At 34.3% G+C, this 26,679-nt stretch overlaps 1 protein-coding gene across 2 annotated transcripts in view; it reads right to left on the bottom strand.

Moving 5' to 3' along the window:
- RAVER2 (ribonucleoprotein, PTB binding 2) overlaps nt 1–26,679 on the bottom strand; it is a 92,140-nt gene that overhangs the window by 28,571 nt on the left and 36,890 nt on the right. Inside the window, exons 5-11 of one of the 2 annotated variants that reach the window (XM_023258780.2) lie at nt 22,470–22,596; nt 14,896–14,981; nt 13,160–13,261; nt 12,891–13,002; nt 10,270–10,538; nt 2,486–2,597; nt 744–880 (exon numbers count right to left, since the gene is read on the bottom strand). In XM_023258780.2, coding sequence (XP_023114548.2) covers nt 744–880; nt 2,486–2,597; nt 10,270–10,538; nt 12,891–13,002; nt 13,160–13,261; nt 14,896–14,981; nt 22,470–22,596 — 945 coding nt within the window. The remainder of the gene's footprint in view (nt 1–743; nt 881–2,485; nt 2,598–10,269; nt 10,539–12,890; nt 13,003–13,159; nt 13,262–14,895; nt 14,982–22,469; nt 22,597–26,679) is intronic. The other variant, XM_023258781.2, reaches the window with a different exon arrangement.

Raw genomic sequence — 26,679 nt, 5'->3', positions numbered from 1 at the left:
TCTGTATCAGTAAGCAGGGGTGAAGAACAGAGGCATTTCCTTGGGTTCCTTAGTCAGATGTACATTGATAAAAACCAGAAGTCAGCAGAGTTTTTCTGTAAAGAGCCAGAGAGTAAATATTTAATCGTGTGGGTCCTATAGTCTTTGTTTAACTCTACCATTGTGGCACAACACAACCACAGACAATATGTAAATGAATGAATGTGGTGGTATTCCAATACAACTTCATTTACAAAACAGGTAGTGGGGGGGGGGGGGGGTGGCACCTGGGTGGCTCAGTCGGTTGGGCTCGGGTCATGATATCACAGTCCGTGGGTTTGAGACGGAGCTCAGAGCCCGGAGCCTGCTTTGGATTCTGTGTCTCCCTCTCTCTCTGACCCTGTCATGCTCTGTCTCTCTCTGTCTCAAAAATAAATAGACATTAAAAAAAATTAATAAAAAAAAAACAGGTAGTGGGCTGGATTTGGTCTATAGTTTGTTGGCCACTAGTCAACAAACACTGAGTAAACACTGAGGGAAATATCTAGTAAAATGCTAGTTAATTTCTTGAATACGGCCTAAAACTCCAAATGAACAAGGAATATTGTATAGATGAATGCAATTTTACTTTCCTATGATATTTCCTATGATATTACAGGAATCACAATTTCAATTATAGGAGTCACAATCACAATTATAGGAATATGAGCTCAATATATAGTTGAACCAATTTTTCTAGATATCAATACCTGAGAATCATTTACCTGTGCATAATCACCAAAAGGTTGAGAATAAGAAATGCACTTTTCCAATGTGTGTTGTGATTCATTTCCCTGAGAGATTGCATCCAGAATGTTGCTTGCAATTCCAGTCTTCTGTAGAGTGGTTTTACTTGCAGGGGCTAAAGGCAAAATCAATCATATTTTCAGCTAAAAGTTGTTTTATTGTAAGTTATAAGCAAAATACAAAACTTGTATTCCCAAAAAGAACACAAATTTTCATTAGCCAGTATATGTCTATATTTATTATGCCCAGGGGAAAAATATGTAGTATATGATGTTGTCTTGTTCATTTCAAGCAACTGAAAGTGGAAGTTTGCCCTATAGATAAATAATTTTGATGGAAACATTTTTTAGATCTATATCTATTCTCTAAAAGAAGGCAAACAAGGGGCGCCTGGGTGGCTGAGTCGGTTAAGTGCCAGACTTCGGCTCAGGTCATGATCTCACGGTTCTTGAGTTTGAACCCCACTCAGGTCATGATCTCACGTTTCGTGAGTTTGGGCCTCGTGTAGGGCTCTGTGCTGACAGCATGGCGCCTGGAGCCTGGAGCCTGCTTGGAGTTCTGTGTCTCTCCCTCTCACTCTGACCCTCCCCCACCCCTGCTCATACTCTGTCTCTCCCTCTCACTTTCTCTCTCTCTAAAATATAAATAAGTTAAAAAAATGTTTTTAAAGAAGGCAAACCAAATGTAAACTAACTGTTCTTGTTAATGCAATAGTTGTAACCATCCATTTTTAGACGAGGTAAAAATATGACATGGGAGAAGCATATTAAATTTTTTTCTGGCTCTTTAAAAAAATTACAAATCAATGTCTACATTTAAGAGGATACTTTATAAAATACAAAGAATGTATATTAAAACCTTTAATCTCCTTCATTCAGTCCTATTCTTTTTCCCAGAGGTAACAGTTTAGAATTTATTTTCCAAAATTTACTGTATGCATTTATACATTAAATATGCACACATAAGAATATACAGCTTTAAACAAACATGAATGGAATCTCTTTGTTCCTACATTGGCTTTTTTCACTTAATTTGCTTTAGAGATAATTTCATATTAGTACATGTACCTCTCCCTCAACTACCAAAAAAATTATACTGTATTCTATTTTATGATGAACTAATTTTTATTTAACCACTCCACTACTGAAGAACATTAAGGTACTTTTCAGTTATACCAATTGACAGCCAACATTGTAGTGAATATCCCAGTACCCAGAGCATATACCACATTTGTGATTTTCCTTTAAAATTATAACTTATTCTAACTGAAGACCTGAGAAGACCTTTCAAGAAAGTAAACAAGAGTTCAACCTCTGCCAACTATCATTAGCTCAGATATTTTGGGGTAGTTTGCAAATATTCTGGATAGTAGATTACTTACATAGGCTCTTTTTTAAAAATACGGTTCTATATGTATTGCAAAGCATTATAGTATTGTCAATAATTCCTTTGCTCAATTATTTTCTATAATGATTCAATAATTCAATAAATTAATTATATTCTTAATAAAATATTACAAAAGATATTTTCCTTAAATAATCAGAATGCATTTTAAGTGTCTTAATTTTAGTTACTCTTTCAATTTAAAGGCTGGTCATAACTTAAGCTTTAATTAGTCAATAAGTATTATTTGCTTTCATTAAATTAAAAATTAAAGTAAAACTGATTATAGAAAATATTCAATACAACTCCAAAATATTAATACTGAGCTCTCACTTACATGATAAGCACACACTGGGCAACACACTTGCCAAGTTCAAGTATGGATTTTTACTGAGCCGTATTTCTTTTGGTGGTTCTCCCAATAGTGAAGTCTGATTCTTAGAAGCAGCCTATTTATCAAAAACAAAAGAGTAGGTGCTTACTAGGAGGTACAAGAGAATAAAGATACATAAAGAGTAATGCCAATTCTTCAATAAATCTAGTCCAGTGTAATAAAAATCTGTGGAACCTAATATTTGAACATATTAAGTTATGGGATATTTCTGGATATTGATTAAAATTATCACATTCCACCTGCTATTTTTGTCAATTAGTTTTTGTGTTTTTTTTAACTATTCTAGAACCATAAAACTTCAGAACTGAAAGAAAATTAAAGGCCTTCATATAAATCCTTCTCATTTGAATTAGGAGAGAATTCATCTTCATAAGAAAAGACAAATCCCATACCTTTTTTCCAGAAATATTGTTATCCACATTTTCTTATTAAGATTTCTATTTTATATTGTACAGCTACAGCCAAATGATAAAGGAAAGCTTATTTTTCTTTGGTTCTAAGAATAATACCAAACAAAATCAGTGGACTTAACAAGATCCAAATACACATTTAGATGATAACCCTAGAAACATTTCTTGAAAAGATATGCTATCAATATAATTTTATATAACAAGGTATAAGGGTATTTCTTTATTTCTAATATTTCTTTAATACTATTTCTAGTATTTGTAGTATTTCTTTAAACAGAAAGGGCTGATTCTTCAGATCATTTCAATTTCTTCCAACAAAATTTTGTGCTTTTCGTTCCCTGTTGGTAAAAATTTTTAAAGACAACAATTCAGATTACTATAATAAAGTTAAAGCTAGCAGCTAAGTTTTCATTTCCAAATTAATTTTTATTTTGTTCTCCGAACAGAATGAAGAAAGCATAATCTCAAGTGCTTATTTCTATATTTGAGAGCCAGAGCTCCTTTTATTTGTTCCTTATCTGGCCAACATTACTGTATTTGGATTGAGAAATCTATCTTGCATCTCTTCATAAGCCCCAAAGTAGGGCTTGTGATATGTAAATCACAGATGTAAATGTATTCATCCATTCACATATATTTACTGAATGTTCACTATGCTTCAGGCACTGTGGTATTGATAACCCCAAAATGAGTAAGACAGGAATACTACCCTTAAGAAATTCACAGTCAAGCAGATACAATAGCTCAAAAGAAGTCTGAGGTGGAACCCTAAGATTCTAGGTGGGAGCTAAAACCATTAGATGTTTGCCAAAAGAAAGCATATAGCACCAGAAAAGACAATGCCTTAGAATTCAGTAACTGAGTAAAGGTAGCCAGCAAAGTACTCTCAGATTTTGTTTCTAAAGTACTTACATGACCAAGGTAATCAGATTCTATCCTATCAGGGGTTCTCTAGCTATGAAAGAGAATCAATCATAAAATTTTAAAACGTACAGAGTCTGCCGACAAAGAAAAGCCCTGGACCAAATGGCTTCAATGGATAATTCAATAAGACATTTAAAGAGGAATTAAAACCAATTCTTCTTAAACTCTTCCACAAAACTGACAAAGAGAAAATACTTCTTAACTTATTCTATGAGACCAGCATCGCCCTAGTACCAAGGCCAGACAGACACTACAAAAAAGAAACTACAGACCGATATCAAATATCACTATCTGTGCTAAAATCACCAACAAAACACAAGCAAGTCAAATTCAGTGGATTATTAAAAGGGTTATATGCCATAACCAACTGGGATTTATTCACAGAACACAAGGACAATTCAACATACAAAAATCATTCAATGTAATACACTACATTAACAGAATGGAGAAAAAACCCCACATGATCACCTCAAATGATGCAGAAAAAGCATCTAACAAAATTCAGCACACTTTCATGATTAAAATTCAACAGGCTAAACATATTAGGAATAGAGGGAAACTACCTTAATACAACAAAAGTTATATATGAAACATTACACTCAATGGTGAAACACTAAAATATTTCCCTCTAACATCAAGAACAAGACAAAGTTGTCTGCTTTCACCACTTCTGTTCAACATAATACTAGAAGTTCTAGCTAGAGCAATTAGGCAGGAAAAAGAAATAAAAGGCATCCAAACTAGAGTGGAAGAAGTAAAATGGTCTCTGCTTGCAGATGACATGAAAACCCTAAGTAGCACACACACACAGACACAAACTGTTGGAGTAAATGAATTTAGCAAAGTTGCAGGATATAAAATCAACATGCAGAAATCAGTTACATTTCTATACACTGATAATGAACAATCCAAAAAGAAAGTTAAGAAAACAATTCCACTTACAACATAATCAAAAAGCATAAAATATAAGATTAACCAAACCAAGAAGGAAAAATACCTGTCTACTAAAAACTACACAACATGGCTAAAAGTGATACTTGAGCAGAAATCTCAATAAAGTGAGAGATTAAGCCATGAAAACATCTTAAGACTGCACTGTCTGACATGGTAGCCACTATCTACACATGAATACTCAGCATACAAAATGTGAACAGTTTAAACTGAGCTGTTTGTGAAATGTAAGATATATACTAAATCGCAAAGAATTAGTACCAAAGAAAGAATGCAAAGTATCTTAGTAGTTCAGTATATATTACATTTGGTAATAGTATTTTGAATATGCGGAGTTAAATATTAAAATATCAAAAAACATTGCTGAAATAAAAGACATAAATAAATGGAAAGATATCCTTTGTTCATGGGTTAGACGACATAATGTTGTTAAAATGTCAATATTAACCAGAGTGACCTCCAGATTCAATACAATCCCTATCAAAATTCTAACTTTTCTTTGCAGAAGAAGAAAAATCTATCCTAAAATTCATATGGAATTTCAAGGGACCCCCAAAATAGTAAAAACAATGTTGAAAAGGTGAAAAATAAGAACAAGAATAGAGGGCTCATACTTTGTGATTTCAAACTTACTACAAAGCAACAGTAATCATAACACTATAGTATTGGCATAAAGACACACAGACATATGGAATAGAATAGAAAGCCCAGAAATAAGTCCCTGCATATATAGTTAAATGATTTTTGACAACAGTCAATGGGGACAGGACAGTTTTTTCAACAAAAGTGCTGGGAAATCTGGGTATCACATGTAAAAGAATAAAGTGGATCCTTACCCTACACCACATACAAAAATAAACTCAAAAATCAAAGACCAAAATTAAGAACTAAAATTATAGAATTCTTAAAAGCTTAGGTGGAAGGCTTCATGATATTCAATATGCCCATGAATTTTTGGGTCTGACACCAAAAGCAGAAGCAAAAAAAAAAAAACACAGAAAGAAAGAAAGAAAGAAAGAAAGAAAGAAAGAGAGAGAGAGAGAGAGAGAGAGAGAGAGAGAGAGAGAAAGAAAGAAAGAAAGAAAGAAAGAAAGAAAGAAAGAAAGAAAGAAAGAAAGAGAAAGAAAGGGAAAAGGAAGGAAGGAGGGAAGGAAGAAGAAAAGAGAAGGAAAGGAAAGAAAGAAAAGGAGGGAGTGGGGGAGAGAAAGGAAGGAAGGATGGAAGGATCACATGTTGGGTCACAAAATAAGTCTGAACAAACTTAAGAATACTGAAATCATATTGAGTACTGTTCTGACCACAGTGGTATGAAAACAGAAATCAAAAACAGGAGAGAAACTGGAAAATTTATATACGAATACATTAAACAACACATTCCTGAACAACCAATAGGTCAAAGAAGAAATCAAAAGAGAAGTCAAAAAGGATCTTGACACCAATGAAAATGGAAATATAACATACCAAAACTTATGGATGCAGCAAAAGCAGTTCCAAGAAAGAAGTTTATAGTAATGCGTACATGAAGAAAAAAGATCTCAAACAACCTAACATTATACATCAAGGAACCAGAAAAAGAAAAAACTAAGCCCAAAATTAGCATAAAGAAGAACACAGTAATGATTAAAGCATAAATAAATGAAATACAGACTAGAAAGATCCATGAAACTAAGTGTTGGCATCTTGAAGAGATAAACACAACGGATAGACCCTGACTAGACTAACCAAGAGAACAAGAGAGGACTCCAATAGTTACAAATGAAAGAGGAGACATTAAAACTGATACCACAGAAATACAAGGGATTGTAAGAAACTATTACCAAGAAATATTTGCCAACAAATTGGATAACCTACAAAGAAATGGATAAATTCCTGGAAACCTATACCCTATCAAGACCAAATCATTACAAAAATAGAAAATCTTATCAGACCAATAATGAAGTAAGGAGTAGTCAAAAACCTCCCAACAATGAAAATAACAGGTCTAGATGGCTTCACTGGTAAACTGTACCAGACATTTAATGAAAAATTAATGCCATTTCTTCTAAAACTCTTCCAAAATGTTCAAGAGGAGAGAATACTTTCCTAATTTATTTAATGAGGCCAGCATTACCTTCATACCAAAGCAAGAACACTGCAAGAAAATAAAATTACAGACCAATATCCCTGATAAACACAGATGCAAAACTCAACAAAATACTAGCAACCCAAATTCAGCAATACATTAAAAACACTGTACATCATTATCAAGTAAGATAGACAACTCAGAAATAAACCCACACATATGTGGTAAATCTTTGACAAGGGAGCCAAGAATTCACAATGGAAAAAAGGACATCTCTTTAATAAATGGTGCTGGGGAAATTGGACATCCACATGCTAAAGAATGAGAATGGACCCTGATCTTACACCACACACAAAAATTCACTCAAACTGGATTAAAGACTTAAATATAGGATCAGAAGGCATAAAACCCCTAGGAGAAAATATAGGAAAAAAACTCCTTGACATTAGTCTTGGCAGGGACTTTTTGGATATGACACCAAAAGCAAAGGCAACAAAAGTAAAAATAAACAAGTGGAACTACATCAAACTAAAAAGCTTCTGTACAGCAAATGAAAACACAATCTACTGAATGGGAGAAAAGCAATACGACCATAATGAGAAACAGTATAGAAGTTCCTAAAAAAAATAAACAATTACCGTATGATCCAGCAGTCCCATTTCTGGGTATATATTCACAGGACATGAAATCCCTGTCTCAAGTGTCATCTGCACTCCCATGTTCACTGAAGCACTATCCCCAACAGACAAGATATGAAAACAACAGAACTGCTCTTTGATGGGTGAATAAAAAAAAGTGTGTATGTATTCAGTCTTAAATAGGAAAGAAATCTTGCTATTTGTGATAATGAGGATGGACCTTGAGGGCATTATGCTAAATGAAAAAAGTCAGACAGAGAAAAACGAATACTGTATGATCTTACTTACATGCAGAATAAAAAAAAAAAAAGAAAAGAAAAAACAAGCTTATAGATACAGAAACCAGATGGGTGCTTATCAGAGACAGAGGTGAGCAAAACAGGTGAAAAAAGTCAAAAGGTACAAACTTCCAGTTATGAAATAAATAAGTGATGGGGATGTGATGTACAGGATGGTGACTATAGTTAATAAAACCACGTTGCATATTTGAAAGTTGCTAAGAGAACAAATCTTAAAAGTTCCCATCATACACAAAAAATTATAATGTATGTATGTATGGTAATGAATATTAACTAGACTTACTGGGGTGGTCATTTTGTAATATGTGTGATATGTATCAAATCCTTATATTGTATATCAGAAACTAATATAATGCTGTATGTCAATTATACCTTAACAAAAAAATTTCTTAAAAACGTAAGTCTAAAAATCTAAAGTTGAATGAAACCAATTATGTTTAACAAAATCAAATTTCTTGCTTCATTCTTGGAAAATACACTTTGAAATTAGCTGGCCCAAACCCCTACTGTCAAAAGAGGAATCACTTTACAGCAATCTGTACCAATGCTCACTTCATGTCTACTTAATTGTTTTCAGTGACAGGACAGTCACATCTTAGTGAAAGAATCAAGCTTTTTGTTTGTGTGAAAGCTTCAACTGCTCTTTGTTGTATTAAGCCTAATACAGTATTTTGTTGTATAAAACCTAATGCTTTACTGTAGCTCATAGTCACTGGACTAGTTCTGCCTACTGGTGAAACACAAAATACCCTGTGACTAGTCTGAGAATATATTTTTTTAATAGATATCCAGCTTGTCTTCTCTTTCAGGGTTACATGTCTCCATTTCCCTCAATTTTTTTCACAGAACCTGTTTTCCTGGCCCTGCACCACTTTGGCTGTTTTCCTCCTGATAGACTCTGCCCATTATGTGAATCACCTCAAATCAAGCTTTTCTAAAGAGCTGGCGCTTTCTGTGCAAAAAGATATAGCATATTCATATATGAGTTCCAATTGTTTAATTTCCCTCAAAAACCCCCCAAATTAATACTGCAGATAAATTTTTAAAATTCATTCTACAAGACCTGCCTTAGCTTTCTCAATGAACAATTGTAGGGCATCCCATCCATATCTGCTGCTATGACTAGTTGACAATAAAACCACCTCCAAATTAATCTAATTATTTTGACATTTCAGTACAGCCAACTACATGAATTTTTTTCCCTCACATGCTGCTTATAACCTGAGTTTTATACTACTTACAAACCAAAGGGTACTTCAGGGTATGAATATAAATTAAATGTACTTTATTCTACCTACCAAGTTTAACATTTACAAATGTCACTGGTCTAAGAACAAATATAATAATTGGGTAAAACTTCCAGAATTAAAACTGAGATTAGATTCTTTTGAGCAGACCAGAGTTTAATAACTGACTTCGACATTTTTCAGATAAAATAAAATTGGTTTTGCCTTTATATATTAAACTAATACCTAGTTACAGAGTATAAATTTAAAGTAGAAAAAATTAACATTTTGAAAAGCGTTGGGGCGCCTGGGTGGCTCAGTCGGTTAAGCGTCCAACTTCGGCTCAGGTCATGATCTCGCGGTCCGTGAGTTCAAGCCCTGCATCAGGCTCTGTGCTGACTGCTCAGAGCCTGGAGCCTGTTTCAGATTCTGTGTCTCTCTCTCTCTCTGACCCTCCCCAGTTCATGCTCTGTCTCTGTCTCAAAAATAAATAAACGTTAAAAAAATTTTTTTTAAAAAGCGTTATTATTTCATTAGCCTCATAAATAACATCATATCATTAGATAAGTATTAATGATACTCTTAAGCTTTTCCAAACTACAAATTTTGAACTTGGTTTATATTTCATTTCTAAAATATCAAGCATTTGTGAATATTAGAATTCTGAATTCTAATTGAAATACTGAATTTTAGAAAAGTATCTATAAGAATAAAGAATCCATATTTAAGTTATTTTACAGACTTAAAAAACTCATTTTCTTCAAATTGAAATTATTTTATTTACAAACTGGTAAGTAATTAAGCATAGTCACAAACATCAGCTGGCATAACTTATCAAAAGATGGGTGTTTGCTTATAATAACAGTTTTATGAGTGCAATATTTTCTTCTATTTTGAGAAGTAAATGCACACTATGAAAAAGTCATCATGTCATTGATATCAATCATCTAGTTTGTAATCCACATTTCTATACTTTAAGTATATTAACTTTCTTTGGAATTTAAAAATACTGAAGATACTTTATGATACTTCATAAATTACATTACCTGTAAAATAAGCCCCAAATTAGAATCCTCTAGAATTAGAATTTAAAAAATTTTAAAAGAATAGACATATATATTCCTGCGTATTATCTACATACATGTAGTATACACATGTATATGTGTGTACTTGTGTGTTTGTGTGTGTGTATGTATGCATAAACACAATTTTCTTACCCCTGAACTTATCTCCGAGCCTCTTGGCTGACTCTGCTGTTGCTTATGGTGTCCTGTCAGCAAGCCTCCTGCAGTAAGGTTTGGAAAGCTCTGAAGATAAGCCTGTGACCCTGAGAAATTTCCTTCTGCCTTCCCCACCGAGGCTGGCTGTTTCTCCTGAGTATTCCCGTGCCCTGGCCCAGCTTGTCCAGCAATGTGCTGATTTGGAAAGAATGGTAACATGCCCATTCCAGCTGTTATAGTTGTTTGAGTTGGAATCAGATTAGATGCTGTAGTAAACCACAAATGCAAAAAGGTTTGATTAGACAAGAGTTCTTCACAACAGTCCTTTGGATTTTTGTTAAGTTATGGGCAAAATGTGGAAAAAACTATTTTGTGCCCGTTAGAGAAGAGTTATATTTAAAACGTGAAGTTAGTGGTTGTAAAGTAGCAGGTTTCCATATGGGGGTAATAAAAACAAACCCTATAACAGTAATCATGCTTTCCTTATTTTCAACAACTTCCAGGATAATCTCAAGGATATTTTTTAACTCCAAGTTTTAGCTGTATATTGTAAACTATGAGAGCAAAATGTGTATACTTTTTGGCACTTAAGTTACATCAGGTGCCTTTGTTTTAATGCCCAATCACTGTAATTTGCCTGCTTCCATAAATAATTAAGTCTTCAGCTGAAAAAATTCTCTGACACCTAAAAATAAAGTTAAATCAAATCCAACAATAGTTTTGGTCAGCCAACTTGTACCAGTTCATAACAGCTGACTATGGGTATCTTTTCCCAGCTCCTGAATTCAGTGTCTTCATGTGGGTAGTGTGCAATTGGCCATGACTTGTAGTGCTTACACGTAGACCTCTACAAATGCTATGAAAATCAAGACTTTTTTTTAGACCTAGAGAGCTGGTTTTTAAACATCAGCATAACCCTGGTTTAAAAAACAGTAATATTTGTGAATAGATAGGCACCAATTTAACACATGAAAGCTTTACATTTTTATTTACAGGAAATACTAAGAAATTCTGGAAGAGATGAAAATTTTAATAGGAAAATTTTGAACCATTCCTTTTTAAAAATCTATGGCCCACAATTAGAAGAAAAGAGCTAATTTTGATAAGTACGTTAAGTCAAATTTATACTTTACAAATTCACTGAACAAATTTCTTAAATTATTTCTAGTACTAAATAGAGGTGGATACTTCAGTTCTTCCAGCAATGTATTTATTTGGACATTTTGAATTTTAAATGTTCTTAAAGCAGTTTATGCAAAAGCAAATAGCTTATTATTTAACCCAACACAAATAATAAACATCTGCATGAAGGGTGGGTGGCTCTCGGTTAAGCATTCAACTTCGGCTCAGGTCGTGATCTCACGGATAGTGGGTTTGAGCCCCACATGGAGCTCTGTGCTGAAAGGTCAGAGCCTAGAGCCTGCTTTGGACTCTGTGTCTCCCTCTCTCTCTCTCTGCCCCTCCCCTGTTCGTTCTCTGTTGCTCTCTTTTAAAAATAAATAAACGTTAAAAAAATTTTTTAAACATCTGCATGAGCTTTTAGTGATATAAAATTTAATTTTTGGAAAAGGCTCCATCATACCATAAAAATTTCTACACCTGTCTGTATACTAGTTTAACTTTCACCCAGTCAATTTAAACAATCAGAATTGATGGATTTATTTGATCATTTGACTTGCTGGCTTCCTGCAAAGGCAAAATATACTACCCTATATTTAATTGACTTTTTTTAAAAATTACTTGTGGCCCTTCTCTTTTCCCAGCATAATTACTTAAGGCAAATTTCAATTACACTTCAAACTGAAAGTTCCTTTCAAATCGCATTCCAATAAGAAATCTTGGTATACCAGATGCTTTTGTTTTTCTAAAAAATAATTGTTTTGTTTAAATTTGTCATCTTTTCAGGGGCACCTGGGTGGCTCGGTTGGTTAAGTGTCCGACTTCGGCTCAGGTCATGATCTCACAATTGTGGACTCGAGCCCCGCATCAGGCTCTGTGCTAACAGCTCAGAGCCTGGAGCCTGTTTCAGATTCTGTGTCTCCCCTCTGTCTGCCCCTCCCCCACTCGCGCTGTCTCCCTCTGTCTCAAAAATAAATAAACATTTAAAAAAATGTTTAAATTTGTCATCTTTTCAGAAACACAGAGTACACATGTTGTTATTTTTCTTCAACTACTAGTTTGGAGATCACATTTAAAAAATAATACAAATAAATCATCAAAGTTTACCAAAATACCACATATTTCTTTAAAAGCTAAGGGTTTCTTATTCAGGCAAAAATTAAATGGATATCTATGTAATATGTTGTCAGCCCAGTGCGCAGCACGTCACTCTCAAAGGGATCTATGTCTTTGCCTCATGCTGCTGTGAACATTCATCAAATATTAAAGCATATCCAACAGGGAAAATGTGATCTTGGCATGGAAGCAAGTCCATCAATAACTTATCAATAGTTTTCTTATATGAAAAATAGAAAAGCCAAGAGGGCTCTTAAAATTTTAAATGACTGAATAAAACTCAAATTTAACCTTTCTGTAAATAAAAGCAGAATATAGGTAAACCATCTTTAAATCTCAAATCTGACTGCTTCCAGACTTCTCAGTAAATGCATGTCATTTACTTTTATGTGCTTCTCCATGATGACCCAACTCTGTTTTCAAAGGAAGCGCTGACCCCATCCCTACTGTGGTTTGAAGTATCATGGCTGGGGGATCTCCAAGTAAGCCCGGTTTCTGCAAAAGAAGAAAAGAAAACAAGACTTCTGCTCATGGCAGCAGGATATCACCGTATGAAAAGGCTACACATGTGAATGTTCATAAACAATCTGACAGCCTGAATCCAGAAAAGGAATGTACTCAATTCCAAAGAAAAAAACAATGCCATACTTACATTATTAGGAATATTCTCAAACTTCATTAATTGTTGCTGTGCCAATGGTACGTGAGAAAGATTCTGAAGGAATAAATTAGAAGTATTACCCATAACTGTGCTCTGTGAAAATGATAAAGCATCGAGTTAGTTTAATTTTGAAAAGCTACTTTTCACAGAACCCAATTCATTTTAAAGTTCAATTCTCCAGTTGATCTGAGCAAAAGCCAATAGCTTCTTAATATCCTACTTTCCTACTTCAGGCAATGCTAATTAATTCTTTTAATAATATACAAGATGTGATTATGTGGTCATAGAACTAACTCCAGATCTTCTTTTTTTCTTTCATCCTTCTTCCTCCCCCCACCCCCTTTTGGCTTTATGTCACTGTCATTCAATCATTTATTTATTCATTTAATCATCCAACACATATTTACTGAGCACTTACTGTGTGCCAGGTACAGTGCTACATAATGAGAAATACAAAATACAATCTGCCCTCACAGATCTTAGAGGTTCCTGAGGGAGGGAGACATTAATATTAAAAACATATAATTACAAATGGTGATGAGTATGTGAAAGAAAAATACAGGAGCTATGAGAATAGTTGGGGATTTGATTTAGGTTGGTGAATTCAAGGAAATTTTCCCTGAGGAGCTAACTCTTGCACAGAGATCTGAAGGCTGTGGAGAAAGAACTAGGTGAAGTCTGGGGAACTTAGGTGGTATTGAGGTGGGGAGCATTCCAGGTAGAAGCAGCAGCAGGAGCAAAGAACGAAGAAGAGAGCAAAGTCCTTCGAGGACCAAAAGCAGGCCATGATTGCTGGGACAGTGATACCCAATGAACAGGAGAGGCAGCAGAGGCCAGCCTGGATAGACCTTCTGGGCAAAATTAAGCATTCTTGTCTTAATTCTAAAATAAAGAGAATATCGTCAGTACTCTGAACTCCCCTCTCATGTCACTCTTCACAACTTATTAGAATTAACATTTGTTTTCTATATTTGTTGAAATTCTTCAAGAACAAAGGACTATGAATGTTTTTGTTCAATGCTATAGCCTCAATGACCAGCACAGTGTCCAGTACATGTTAGATTCTCAATATGTTGACTAAATGAATGAATAAAGACCCTCTAATGTACAAGGTCCTACGTTAGATTCCAAAAATGAAAAATAAATAAATAAAAGATAAACCTTTCTTCAAAAGCTCAGTTTAGGACTACTCCTTCATTAAGCTACATTAATCATCTATCATACATTAGGTTGGATTTGTAATTAGGCTTTTATATAGACACAGCAGTACCAGAAATTAATGAGTAGTATTTATCTCCAATATTATGTTTACATACAAATACGTTTTAAAATACTTATCTGAAGGTAAGAAACACATTTTTATTCTTGTATGAATTATTTTCATATAGACTAAAATTTAAAAATTAAGAGTTCACATTCATTTTTTTCTTTCTGTGAATACTTTGAGTTAAGACCACATAAGACTTGTTTTTACTACTTATTTCTAGAAAAATATGCCACAAAATACATCTCTCTTCCCTTAATGCCCTATAAACAGAACTATACTGCTTTGATCAGCTTAATTTGATCTGATGTCCTGTGTTTTCATGTAGCCATAGTTATTGCTAAGAATTTTTTTTTTAGAGATGAAATACTCATTTAACTTCTCAAGAATTTTAAATGTTAAGAGCAAACAAATGAGTCACTCCAAATGTTTGATACTTCAGTACTCAATGCCATTTATATACCTGATGTGCTTTATTCAGATGTAAAAATGCAGGGGAGATGGATGGATTCATCAGATGTGGCAAGCTGTGAGGTGTTCCAAGAACTGCTTTTAAGAAAATAAAATATTTAACTTCATGACATACATGGGATTCAAAAACAAATAAACTCCAAAAAGGGTAAATAAATATAGTTTTTAAAACTTTTAACAAGTTTATTGAAAGGTCAATTATATACTGACCTTGTCACACAAGAAGTAACAAGCTCCCTTCCCCGTGATTCAAAATCAGAATTTGATTTCAAATCCCAACACCTTCTTGTCAAGATAATAAAACACCAACCCTAGGCTTTCTCTTATCTAGTTCTTAGAGCAACAAAACTAACTCCATGTATTAGAGTAAGTATAATACTAATTGAACCCCTATCATTTGCTCCATATTTGTGTTAGATTTTTGGGGTATGTTGGCAGGGAGTAGGGTGGGTGGGAAAGCCAAGAACATACAGTCTTTTCCTTTGAAGAGCTTACAACCCATTTAAGAAGACAATATATGTACATAAAAATATTTATATAATAAAAACAAAAGAAACAATACATAGTTGATAAAAGGAATAAATAGCCACACTTTTTACCAAGTTTGCCTGACGACAAATACCAGAGTATATATTAAAAGAGATGTTTTCAAAATAAATAATAGACAGAAACATGAGATAGAAAATATGTGAAGTAATTTCATCTAATTATTACAAAGCAACTAGGAATGGTCAGGCATAGAAAGTGCTTCAAAAAGCATTTCATCTTAGGGAGCCTGGCTGGCTTGGTTGGTAGAACGTGTGACTCATGTGGCTCTTCATCTGTGGGTCATGAGTTTAAGCCTGACATTGGATGGAGAGCTTACTTTAAAAAAATAAAGAATTGTGTTGTCTTATTTATAAAAAAAAGAAAGGGAAAAAAATAAGTGCCTTAAAAAAAAGCATTTAATCTAACGATCAAAAATATTTGAAATTCACATATAACATGTCTACAAGTTTATCCCATGTTTTAAAAAGCACAAGTTTTTATTACTTGCTAAACTAGTCCATCTTTGGAAAACTGTTCAAAAGTGTTTTCTTTGGGGGCACCTGGGTAGCTCAGTTGGTTGAGCTTCCAACTTCGGCTCAGGTCATGATCTCATCATCCATGAGTTCGAGCCCTGCTGACAGCTCAGAGCCTGAAGCCTGCTTCAGATTCTGTGCCTCTTTCTGTCCCTCCCCAACTCATGCGTGCTCACACTTGCTCTCTCTCTCTCTTGCTCCCTCTCTCTCTCAAAAATAAGAGCAAATTGTTTTCTTTAGAAGGATCCTGTTTCACAACAGGTGGTAGGAAGATTAGGTCATTAGCTAAGTTGTTTATAAAGACAGATTGTTTATTAGGAAAGAGGGATAAAACGGTCATTTCATAACAATAAAGGGGTCATCAGGAGGATACAACAATCTTAAATGTGCCTCAAATAACAAAGCTTCAAAATACAGAAGGCAAGTATTTCTAGAACTAAAAAAGTAGACAAATCCACAATTATGGTTAGAGATTTCAACACCAACTCCTCTCTTTTTTTCAGTTAGTCACTGTATTTTGTTATAAAACATTAAAAAATATTTTTTCACAGCTTTTAATGAATACAGTATTTCCCAGTTTAAAACAACCACCACCAGAATCAAAACACTCTGGAAATGTCTACAGTCTCACATATAACTGCCTTTATCCTTAACTTCTTCCATTGTGCCCCATCCTCCCCTCAAGAAGTCTTGAACAACACTGTCAATCAACAATATGTACAAAGGACTATAATACATCATGACCAAATGAGGTTTACCCTTGTAATAAAAGGTTGGTTTAACATTCAAAAATTAATGTAATTCATCATGCTAGCAGACCAAACAAAAACAAAAAACACATATGATGATCTCAATTAATGCATAAAAGCACCGTATAAATTCTAGCAATTATCACGACAAAATTTCTCTGCAATGTAGAAATAGAAGGCAAATTTCTCAGCTTGAAAAAGCAAATCTGTGAAAAAGCTATAGCTAATATGACAGTAAAAGAATGAATGTTCTCTCCTCAAGATCAGAAACAAGGCAAAGATGTGCATTCTTACAGTTCAATGCACAAATTATGCTGAATTTCTGTATATTGCAATAAAGCAAGAAAAAGAAGTAAAAGTCACACATATTGGAAAGGAAGAAGTGAAAATGTGTTTATTAGTGGATTACATGATTGTGTATATAGAAAATCCTAAGAACAAAACCTACAGGAAATAATAAGCTAGGTTGCAAGATACAATATATACAAAATCAAGTGTACTTTCATATGCTAGAAATAAGAAATTCGAAATTTAAATTTAAAGGCAATTCTATTTAAAATAGTATCAAGAAATGTAAAATACTATGAATAACTGACAAAATATGTGTAATATTTGTACCTTGAAATTTACAAATTATTTCTGAGAAAAATTAATAAGACCTTAACTGAGAAATACACCATATGTATGGCTCAACCTCAACACTGTTGTCAATTCTATCCAAATTAGTATAGATTTAACACAATCCCAATTAAATTACTGACATTTTTTCATGGAGACTGACAGTCTAGTTCCAAAATTTATATATTAATACAAAGGACAGAGAATAGGCCAAACAAAACGAAGGATTTACACTCACTGATTTCAGGGCTTGTTATAAAGCTACATTTATCAAGACAATGCAGTACTGGGAAAAAGACAAATGTTTAGATCAATGGAATGGAATGGAGAATCCAGAGATAGAGCCATACATACATACAGAGTGAACTGATCTTTGAAAAAAGGCGTCAAGCAATTCAATGGAAAAGGATAATCTTTTTTAACAAACGATGGTGGAACAACGGTAAAAAATTAACTTGCACCTTTACTTAGCTTCACACCATAAACAAAAATTAACATAAACCAGAAATCTAAATATAAAAAATTATAAAACTTCTCAAAGAAAATATATGAGAGCATCTTAATGACCTAAAATTTGGCAAAGATTTTTTTTAAGATTTCTTAAATATGACAAAAGATGTACAAATTTTAACAAAAAACAAATTGGACTTTGCCAAAATAATAAATTTTGCTCTTCAAAGGACACTGTTAAGAAAATAAAGGAAAACTTGCAGAGTGAAAGAAAATATGTGCAAACCCATACATACAACAGTGGACTTGTACCTCTAATAAAGAACACTTACTACTTAATAAGAAAAAGATAACTTAATAAAAAAAGATAATACTTAATAAGAAAAAGGCATAAAGTATTTAAAATGATATAACAAAAAAGATATAAAGAGGACTAATTAGCATTTTAAAAGATGTTCAAAATCATTGAAAGGAATAGTCAAAATCACTGTGAGATACCCAATAGAAAGGCTAAAATTAAAGGAGGAACGTAACAAGTGTTGGTGAGAATATGAAGCAAACTGGAGCCCTAGATATTGATGAGTGAGAATGCAAAGTGGTTTAACCACAATGGAAAACAGATGGGAGAGTTTCTTATAACTCGAACCTACACCTACCACGTGCCCTGGCCATTCCACAGCTAGATATTTAGCAGGGAGAAATAAAAGCATAAGTCTGCAAAAAGACTAACACACAAATGTTCGCAGAAATTTTATTTGTAAGGATCCCAAACTAGAGATAACCTAAATGTTTATCAACAATTCAATAGATATGCAAACCGTGGAATGCAATACAGTTCCATTAAAAAAAAAAAAAAAAAAAAACTACTGATACATGAAACATGAATGAGTCTCAAAATAGTAATTTTATTTTATTCCATGTATATAAATTTCAGGGTGATTCCATTTATATAAATTTCTAGAGAAGACAAACTATAGTGACAGAAGTCAAATCAGTAGTTTCCTAGGGATGGAGGAGAGGGAGATTATAAGAAGACAAAATGAAACTTCTGAGAGTTATAAATATGTTCATTACTTTGATTATGGCAATATACATATGGGTATATACTTATATATAAAAATTATGTACACAATGGTTTTATACATATGTCAACTTATAAATTTTTACAGTCTAAATGTGTAGATTAATATGCAAATATAACTCAATAAAGCTGTTAAAAATATAACTTAGACTATAAGTAATTGCATACTAGTTAAAATTTAAAAGGGACACACACACATACATATAAAGAAAGAAGTCTAGAATATTTACATTGTATTTTGAAGTTGGTTAAAAGGTCTGGATTGAAGAGAAAAGATCAGAATGGTCAGAGTAACATAACCAAACTGGGTCTGAGAGGAAAATCAAGCTGATGGAAGTGTACAGATTAGACAGAAAAGGCAGAGTAGTTGAGAATTTGTAGAACAGACCATATGTGAGTAACAAGGTATGTATAAGCTGTGGAACAGAGATACAGAGGAAGAAGATTGATCTGTAAATAACTATTTAAGTTCCTTTCATTATAATTAACAGTTGCTTTAGGTGCAGGAGATGAACAAGACATAAATCTTTGTAGTTATGGAACTTACATTCTAGTGGGAGAGGCAAACTAAAAACAGGTAAGTAAGTGTGAGTTATTTGAGAAATGAAACGAGAAGGAAGAAGAGCGAGGGTATAAATATAAATATCTATACTACTTAATATAAACATAATTATAATGAATTATAATTCTTAGGTTGCTCAGAGCCCTCTGTGAGGAGCTCAAAATACAGTAAGGGATAGAGTTAGATACAGTAAAGGACAGGGGTGCCTGGTGGCTCAGTCGGTTGAGCGTCCGACTTCGGCTCAGGTCATGATCCTGCAGTCCGTGAGTTCGAGCCCCACGTCAGGCTCTGTGCTGACAGCTCAGAGCCTGGAGCCTGCCTCAGATTCTGTGTCTCCCTCACTCTCTGCCCCTCTCCGACTCATGCTCTGTCTCTCTCTCAAAAATGAATAAACATTAAAAAATTTTTTTAAAAAGATAAAGGAAATACAGGTGGCATTTACTGATTAACAAGACACTTAGTCTTTCCTAACCACCAAGAAACTGTCATTACATCCTCCAGAAGCTTTGCATGTGTTCACGTTAAGGAGATTTAATCTTCCTCCCCTGCCACTCCACACAAAGGAAGAAAGCAAGCTTGGTGAAATAATTTCTCCATCAGTGTAATATTGAGACATCCTATTTAAAATTGTGAAACTATCCCTAAAATAAGCATAACTTATTTCTTGGCCATACATCAATCTGAGTAGAAAAGCAGAGTAGAGAATATATATTCTCAGATGAAAAGACAAAAACTAATATTGGACAGGAGTTACTAAAGAGAGCCCAGAGTCCAAAGATGTGGACAATACTTTCTAAAAGACCCAAGAGCATGAAATACTTCCCTCAAACACTAATACAATCTTGGACTGCATGAACAGCAACAGAATGATCACAGGAGGGAAATCCCACCACATTCTATGCTGATCAAAACCCATTTACAGGATATGTTCATGTCTGTGTATACCCTATTTCTGGACAAATCAGAAAACCTAGGCTGTTATCTACAAGAGGACAACCAGTTGGGGAGGCCTGAGAGCGTATCTTGGGACATATTATGGAAAGCCAAATACAAAACGGTAGTCTTCAAAGAAGTTAACGAGGTGTAGAAAAAAAATACTAGAATTCTTGTTCATATTAACTTTCATCCTTAAATAAAAAATATTAAGTTTTATCATTTCTTAATATACAGGTCGACAAGGGTGCATTTATATAACTGACATATAATTGATACATATACTGTATACACTGGGGCTCTGCTCAAAATTTATTTTACTGATATGGCTGCATATTCAAAAAATAAATTTTAAGAAGACCACTGACCTGGAGAATAGAAGACAGGGAAAACCAAAAATGACTAAGGTCTCATGGTAGCTGTCTTTTCAAATATCATTAGAAGTCTTTTCTTATGGAAGAAGGAATAGATTTATTCTGTGTTTCTTCAGAGGAAGAACTAGAATAAATGGCTAAAATTATAGGGATTACCATCTAATATTTAAAAAAAAACTCTAGTAAATAAATTTGTCTAATTAGGGAATAGGTTGCCTTGGGAAATAATGAGCTTCTCATGCTTTAAGTAATCAAGATGTAAAAAACTATCTCTATACCATTAAAATTGTAGAAGAGATATCTGATTATGTAACAGGATGAAGCAGAAAACTTCTAAAGCTGCTTCTTACACACAAATAATTGATGATTATGGGACATATTTATTACTATGACTATTGTTGTATAATACAAAATTTAACTGGTCTTTGTCCCTGGTTCCTAGAAGGAATACTAGACCCTTACAATTTTCTGAGTGCTACAAGTATCTTTGTTATGCTAATGAGGTGACTCAAGGTGGGCCTTTATGGGGGGACTGCTCTTGCCAGAAATACCAGCTATGTGATTAGGGGGCTGGAGCTTTGGGCCACGTGGTATCAGCAGGACCTCCTGATCTCCAGAGAGAAGAGTGAAACTGGAGATTGAGTTCAATAACAGGTCGTCATTGCTTATATAACAAAACTTCAATAAAAACTCTGAATGCCAAATTTAATTCAGTAGACATCTCTAGCTGGCGAACACAGAGATGTGCTCTGACTCCATGGGAAAAGATCACCAAAGCTCTGCATTCAGGGCCCTCCTAGACCTAGCTCTAAGAGTATTTTCTTTTGGTTGTTTCTGAGTTGTAGCCTTTATAATCAAACGGTAATCATAAGTATAGTGCTTTCCTAAGCCCTATGAACTGTTCTAGTAAATCATCAAACCTGGGGTGGTCACTGGAATCCCTGAATTTGTAGCCAGGGGTCAGAAGTACAGGTGGCTTGGAGCCCCCCTGAATTGACAACTGGTGCGTAAAGAGAGGCAGACCTGTTGGTGACTAAGCCCTTAACTTCTGGGGTCTGGGCTAACCCTGGGTAGTTAGTGCTAGAACTGAATTGCAGTCCACTAGCTGGTGTTAGACCAGTCAGCGTTGAAACAAACATAAAATGTATTTAAACATTTTTATTCTAAACTTTAATGTTGAATATAAAAATTCACTTCATAATGCTAAAGTATACATTTTATGTACATATAGTTGTACATTTCAAAAGGTAGGCTCTTATCAGAGAAGGAATACTAAATAGATATTTAATATATACCAATATTATAAAGATTTCCATAATGCTTTTGTCATTTTCTACAAAGTAAAACTATTTTTCAACAAAAAAGAGCAAAAAGGAAACATAACTTTAGCATTTATGAACAAAGTAATTCTGCTAAAAATATTACTTAGAAAAGTATCATGTTGTCTGTTGATACAGTCCATAACAATGTAGTGTATTAATTATCTGGTCTTTAAATTCCTGTCATTTAATTATGAGCTAAACTGGTTTTAAAAAGGTAAAAGAAATCAGGAAACATATAAGCAGATTGTATCTACCAAAAACAGGCAAAACATATTATCACCTCAGACCATTAATTAAAATTCATGACAAGTCCTAGAAAAATATTTTTGGACTAATTTAAATGTGTTTTTCATATAAAACAGCACAAACTGACTTCATGCCAACCTTCTATATTTAATCAGTGCCATGGTGCTTACCTGGTTTAACAGCTCGTCCACAAAGCTGGGGTTGTAGAAGGACTTGTAACAGGGCAGGGTTGTTCAAACTTTTCATAATTTGTACAGGATTTGGCTCTGGAAGTAAGCCTTTTTGATTACTGTGCATCTTTAATAAATACAGAAATAGGAAACATTATAACAAGGATAAGTACAAAAGATGAAATTTTAAAGGTTTTCTTTCAGAAATTCTCATTCATCTGATCTTTTAATGATACAAGCAAATTGCTTTCTATGATACATTTTTTTATATATTCTACAATTTCTAATTATGTTAAGATATATACTATAAATACTGTATAGCATATACTGAAATCATCATAAAATGTCTCCGTGAAATACAAATTGGCTCTAAGAGGACTAACGATTTAGTAAGATAAAACAAAAACAAAAACAATTTAGGTAGCTAAATCTCTTCATACAAGTAGAAAGATACCAAGGGTATCTGAATATATTAACAGGGAGATAATCTGTCGACGCAGTATGAATATCTTATACTACAGAAGAGCCTCACTATATAATGTGGGTTGCCTTACGAATAAATTTTCTTTTAATAAAGGTCTTTATTAAGTTAATCTTCTGATACAAGGCTGAACTGGACTCACACACATGTAATTAGGAGCTTCCTAAAATTCTGAAATTGTGTTCAGTTTTAAAAACCAACCTGATAGATGAGAATACTAACGTACGGTTATAAAAAAACTATAAACTTCTAGCCATGAAAAAATGGAGAACTGACAATGCACCTGGAATCCCACTCTAAACCCAGATACTATGAAGATGGAGGGACAGGGTGACAAATCTGAGAATGGGACACAAAACCTGTGAGAAATCCCTGGAGAGATAGAAGGCAGCAGGTCCCAGTGCAGAGGCAGACATCAAGGAGCATGAGAGAGCCTGGACCTACAGCCAGTTTGGGGAAGGGCTTTTTACTTGTGCAACTATGTTGCTGCCTCCGCACTGCCCTCTAGAGATGAGGACTTTCCTGGCCAGCACAAGAAGGGAAAACAGCAGCATCAATCTAGTGACAGCCACAGGACCAATGAATTAAGGGTTTCTCAAAGGTGAGGGATTGCCTGGTTGAGGTGGGAAAAGGGTTGCAGCCAAGGACAAATAGTAAAGGGAGAGGTACTCTGCTTCGCTCCTCACCGGCCTTCCCTAAACCCCAGCTAAGATGAGTAGGCTTTAGCTCTCCCCTGTCCAGCCTCTACTCCCTCAACCTCTAAACATTCACACACAGGGAAGCTGATATCCTCCCAGGGAAATATGTATTCACAGAACACAACAACTAGACATGTGGAGAGAATGGAGCCCCTTAACTGTAAGAGACACCTGTAAGAGGCAAACCAGAATTAATGGACAGGAAATAAGAATGCTGCATAGTAACAGACATAATAAATATCCTTTAAAAAAACATTTTTATCAGTAATGTGAATCAAGGAGTAGAAGTTACAAAGAATAACTAATTTGAAATAGTGGGTATGAAAAATATAAATGTTAAAAAAAGAGAAAAACAGCCCTCATTTACCACATACTTGGCATTGTTCTAAGCACTTTACATGGATTGTATCACTTAGTTTTCCAAAACAACTCAACAGGGTTGATACTATTATCACCACTCTGTCCACTAGGAAACTGAAGAAATTCATACAGAGCAATACACTATCCTCTATCCTGTGCTTGAACAGATAGGTTAAACAGAATATGTGTTGCTGAAAAACAAAACAGTGACTGGAAATATCAGTTCAAAGAAAGTTCCCAGAAGATATCAGAAAAGGATAAATGGAAAATGCAAATAAACAAAACAAAACATGGAAATAAGAAATGCAAACAAAACAAAAGAGAATAAGCAAGGCAATGAAGAGGTTAGAAGTGTCAACCTGTACAAAACAAGAGTCCCCGAAGGAGAAGAAAAAAAGAACAGGGTCTTTGAAGAAATAACAGCTGAGAATTGCTCATCATTAAAGAAAACTTAAAAGCACAGAATGAAAGGGATTCACAGTGTTCCAGATATGATGTATAAGGACAAAAACACACCTAGTCACATTTTTGGGTATGAAATTTAAGAATATCAAAGACAAATATGCTAACAGCTTCCAGTGAGAAAGAATGTATTTCCAAAGGGAACAGGAAATGATTATCATCTCCCTCCAAGCATCAACAATGGATTTAAGAAGGCAACAAATTAATATTTTCAAAGGGCCAAAGGGAGAACTTTGAATATAGATTTTTATAATTTTATATTCATCTAAGCTATTACCTAAATATGTGAAAAGAAATTAAAATACTTCCAACTATACAAATTCTCAAAAGTTTTTATTTACCACATTAATACCATCTCTGAAAATCACATGAGATGCAGTAAATACAAGACATGTTACATGATACGTGCAAATAAACATATGTAAGATCAGAGTTAATTTCAGTCTTGCATACAAAACCTAGTACCATGGGGGGAAATATTTAAAGCAACTGTAAAATAAAAATGTAGATACCAACATGGTGGTAGGTGGGATAGGAAGAAGGAAGTAAGACGGAGATAAGAATGAGTTAAGTGGCTCTCCACTGTTATTCAACATAGTATTGGAAGACTTAGCCTTGGCAATCAGACAACACAAAGAAATAAAAGGCATCCAAATCGGCCAGGAGGAGGTCAAACTTTCACTCTTCACAGACGACAAACTGTATATAGAAAACCCAAAAGATTCCACCAAAAAACTGCTAGAAGTGATCCATGAATACAACAAAGTCACACAATATAAAATCAATGCGCAGAAATCAGTTGCATTCGTATACACCAATAATGAAACAACAAAAAGAGAAATCAAGGAATAGATCCCATTTATAATTACACCAAAAACCATAAAATACCTAGGAATAAATCTAACCAAAGAGGTGAAAAATCTATACACTGAAAACTATAGAAAGCTTATGAAAAAAACTGAAGGAGATGCACCAAAAAAAAAAAAAAAAAAGGAAAAATATTCCATGCTCCTGGATAGGAAGAACAAATATTGTTAAAATGTCCATACTACCCAAAGCAATCTACATATTCAATGCAATCCCTATCAAAATAACACCAGCATTCTTCACAGAGCTAGAATAAACAATCCTAAAACTTGTATGGAACCACAAAAGACCCTGAATAGCCAAAGCAATCTTGAAAAAGAAAAGCAAAACTGGAGGCATCACAACCCAGACTTTAAGCTGTATTACAAAGCTGTAATCAAGACAGTATGGTAATGGCACAAGAACAGAAACTCAGATCAATGGAACAGAATAGAGAACCCAGAAATGGACCCGCAAACATATGGCCAACTAATCTTTGACAAAGCAGGAAAGAATGTCCAATGGAATAAAGACAGTCTCTTCAGCAAGTGGTGCTGGGAAAACTGGACAGCGACATGCAGAACAATGAACCTGGACCACTTTCTTACAGCACACAAAAATAAACTTAAAACGGATGAAAGACCTAGATGTAAGATAAGAAGCCATCAAAATCCTCAAGGAGAAAACAGGCAGCAACCTCTTTGACCTTGGCCACAGCAACTTCTTACTCAACACATCTCCAGATGCAAGGGAAACAAAAGCAAAAATGAACTATTGGGGCCTCATCAAAATAAAAAGTTTCTACACAGTGAAGGAAACGATCAGCAAAACTAAAAGGCAACAGACAGAATGGGAGAAGATATTTGCAAACGACACATCAGATAGAGGGTTAGTATCCAAAACCTATAGAGAACTTATCAAACTCAACACCCAAAAACAGTCCAGTGAAGAAATGGGCAAAAGACATGAATAGACACTTCTCCAAAGAAGACATCCAGATGGCCAACTGACACATGAAAAAATGCTCAACATCACTCATCATCAGGGAAATACAAATCAAACCACAATGAGATAACACCTCACACCTGTCAGAATGGCTAACATTAATTAACAACTTAGGCAACAACAGATGTTGGCAAGGATGCAGATAAAGAGGATCTCTTTTGCACTTTTAGTGGGAATGCAAACCGGTGCAGCCACTCTGGAAAACAGTATGGAGATTCCTCAAAAAATTAAAAATAGAACTACCCTACAACCCAGCAATTATACCACTAGGTATCTATCCAAGGAATACAGGTGTGCTGTTTCAAAGGGGCACATGCACCCCAATGTTTACAGCAGCACTATCAACAATAGCCAAAGT

The sequence above is a fragment of the Felis catus genome, chromosome C1 (genome assembly GCF_018350175.1).
Source record: "Felis catus isolate Fca126 chromosome C1, F.catus_Fca126_mat1.0, whole genome shotgun sequence".
In the NCBI taxonomy this organism is placed as follows: Eukaryota; Metazoa; Chordata; class Mammalia; order Carnivora; family Felidae; genus Felis; species Felis catus.
Note: the sequence above shows the minus strand (reverse complement) of the source record. Positions and strands in the feature narration are given on the sequence as shown.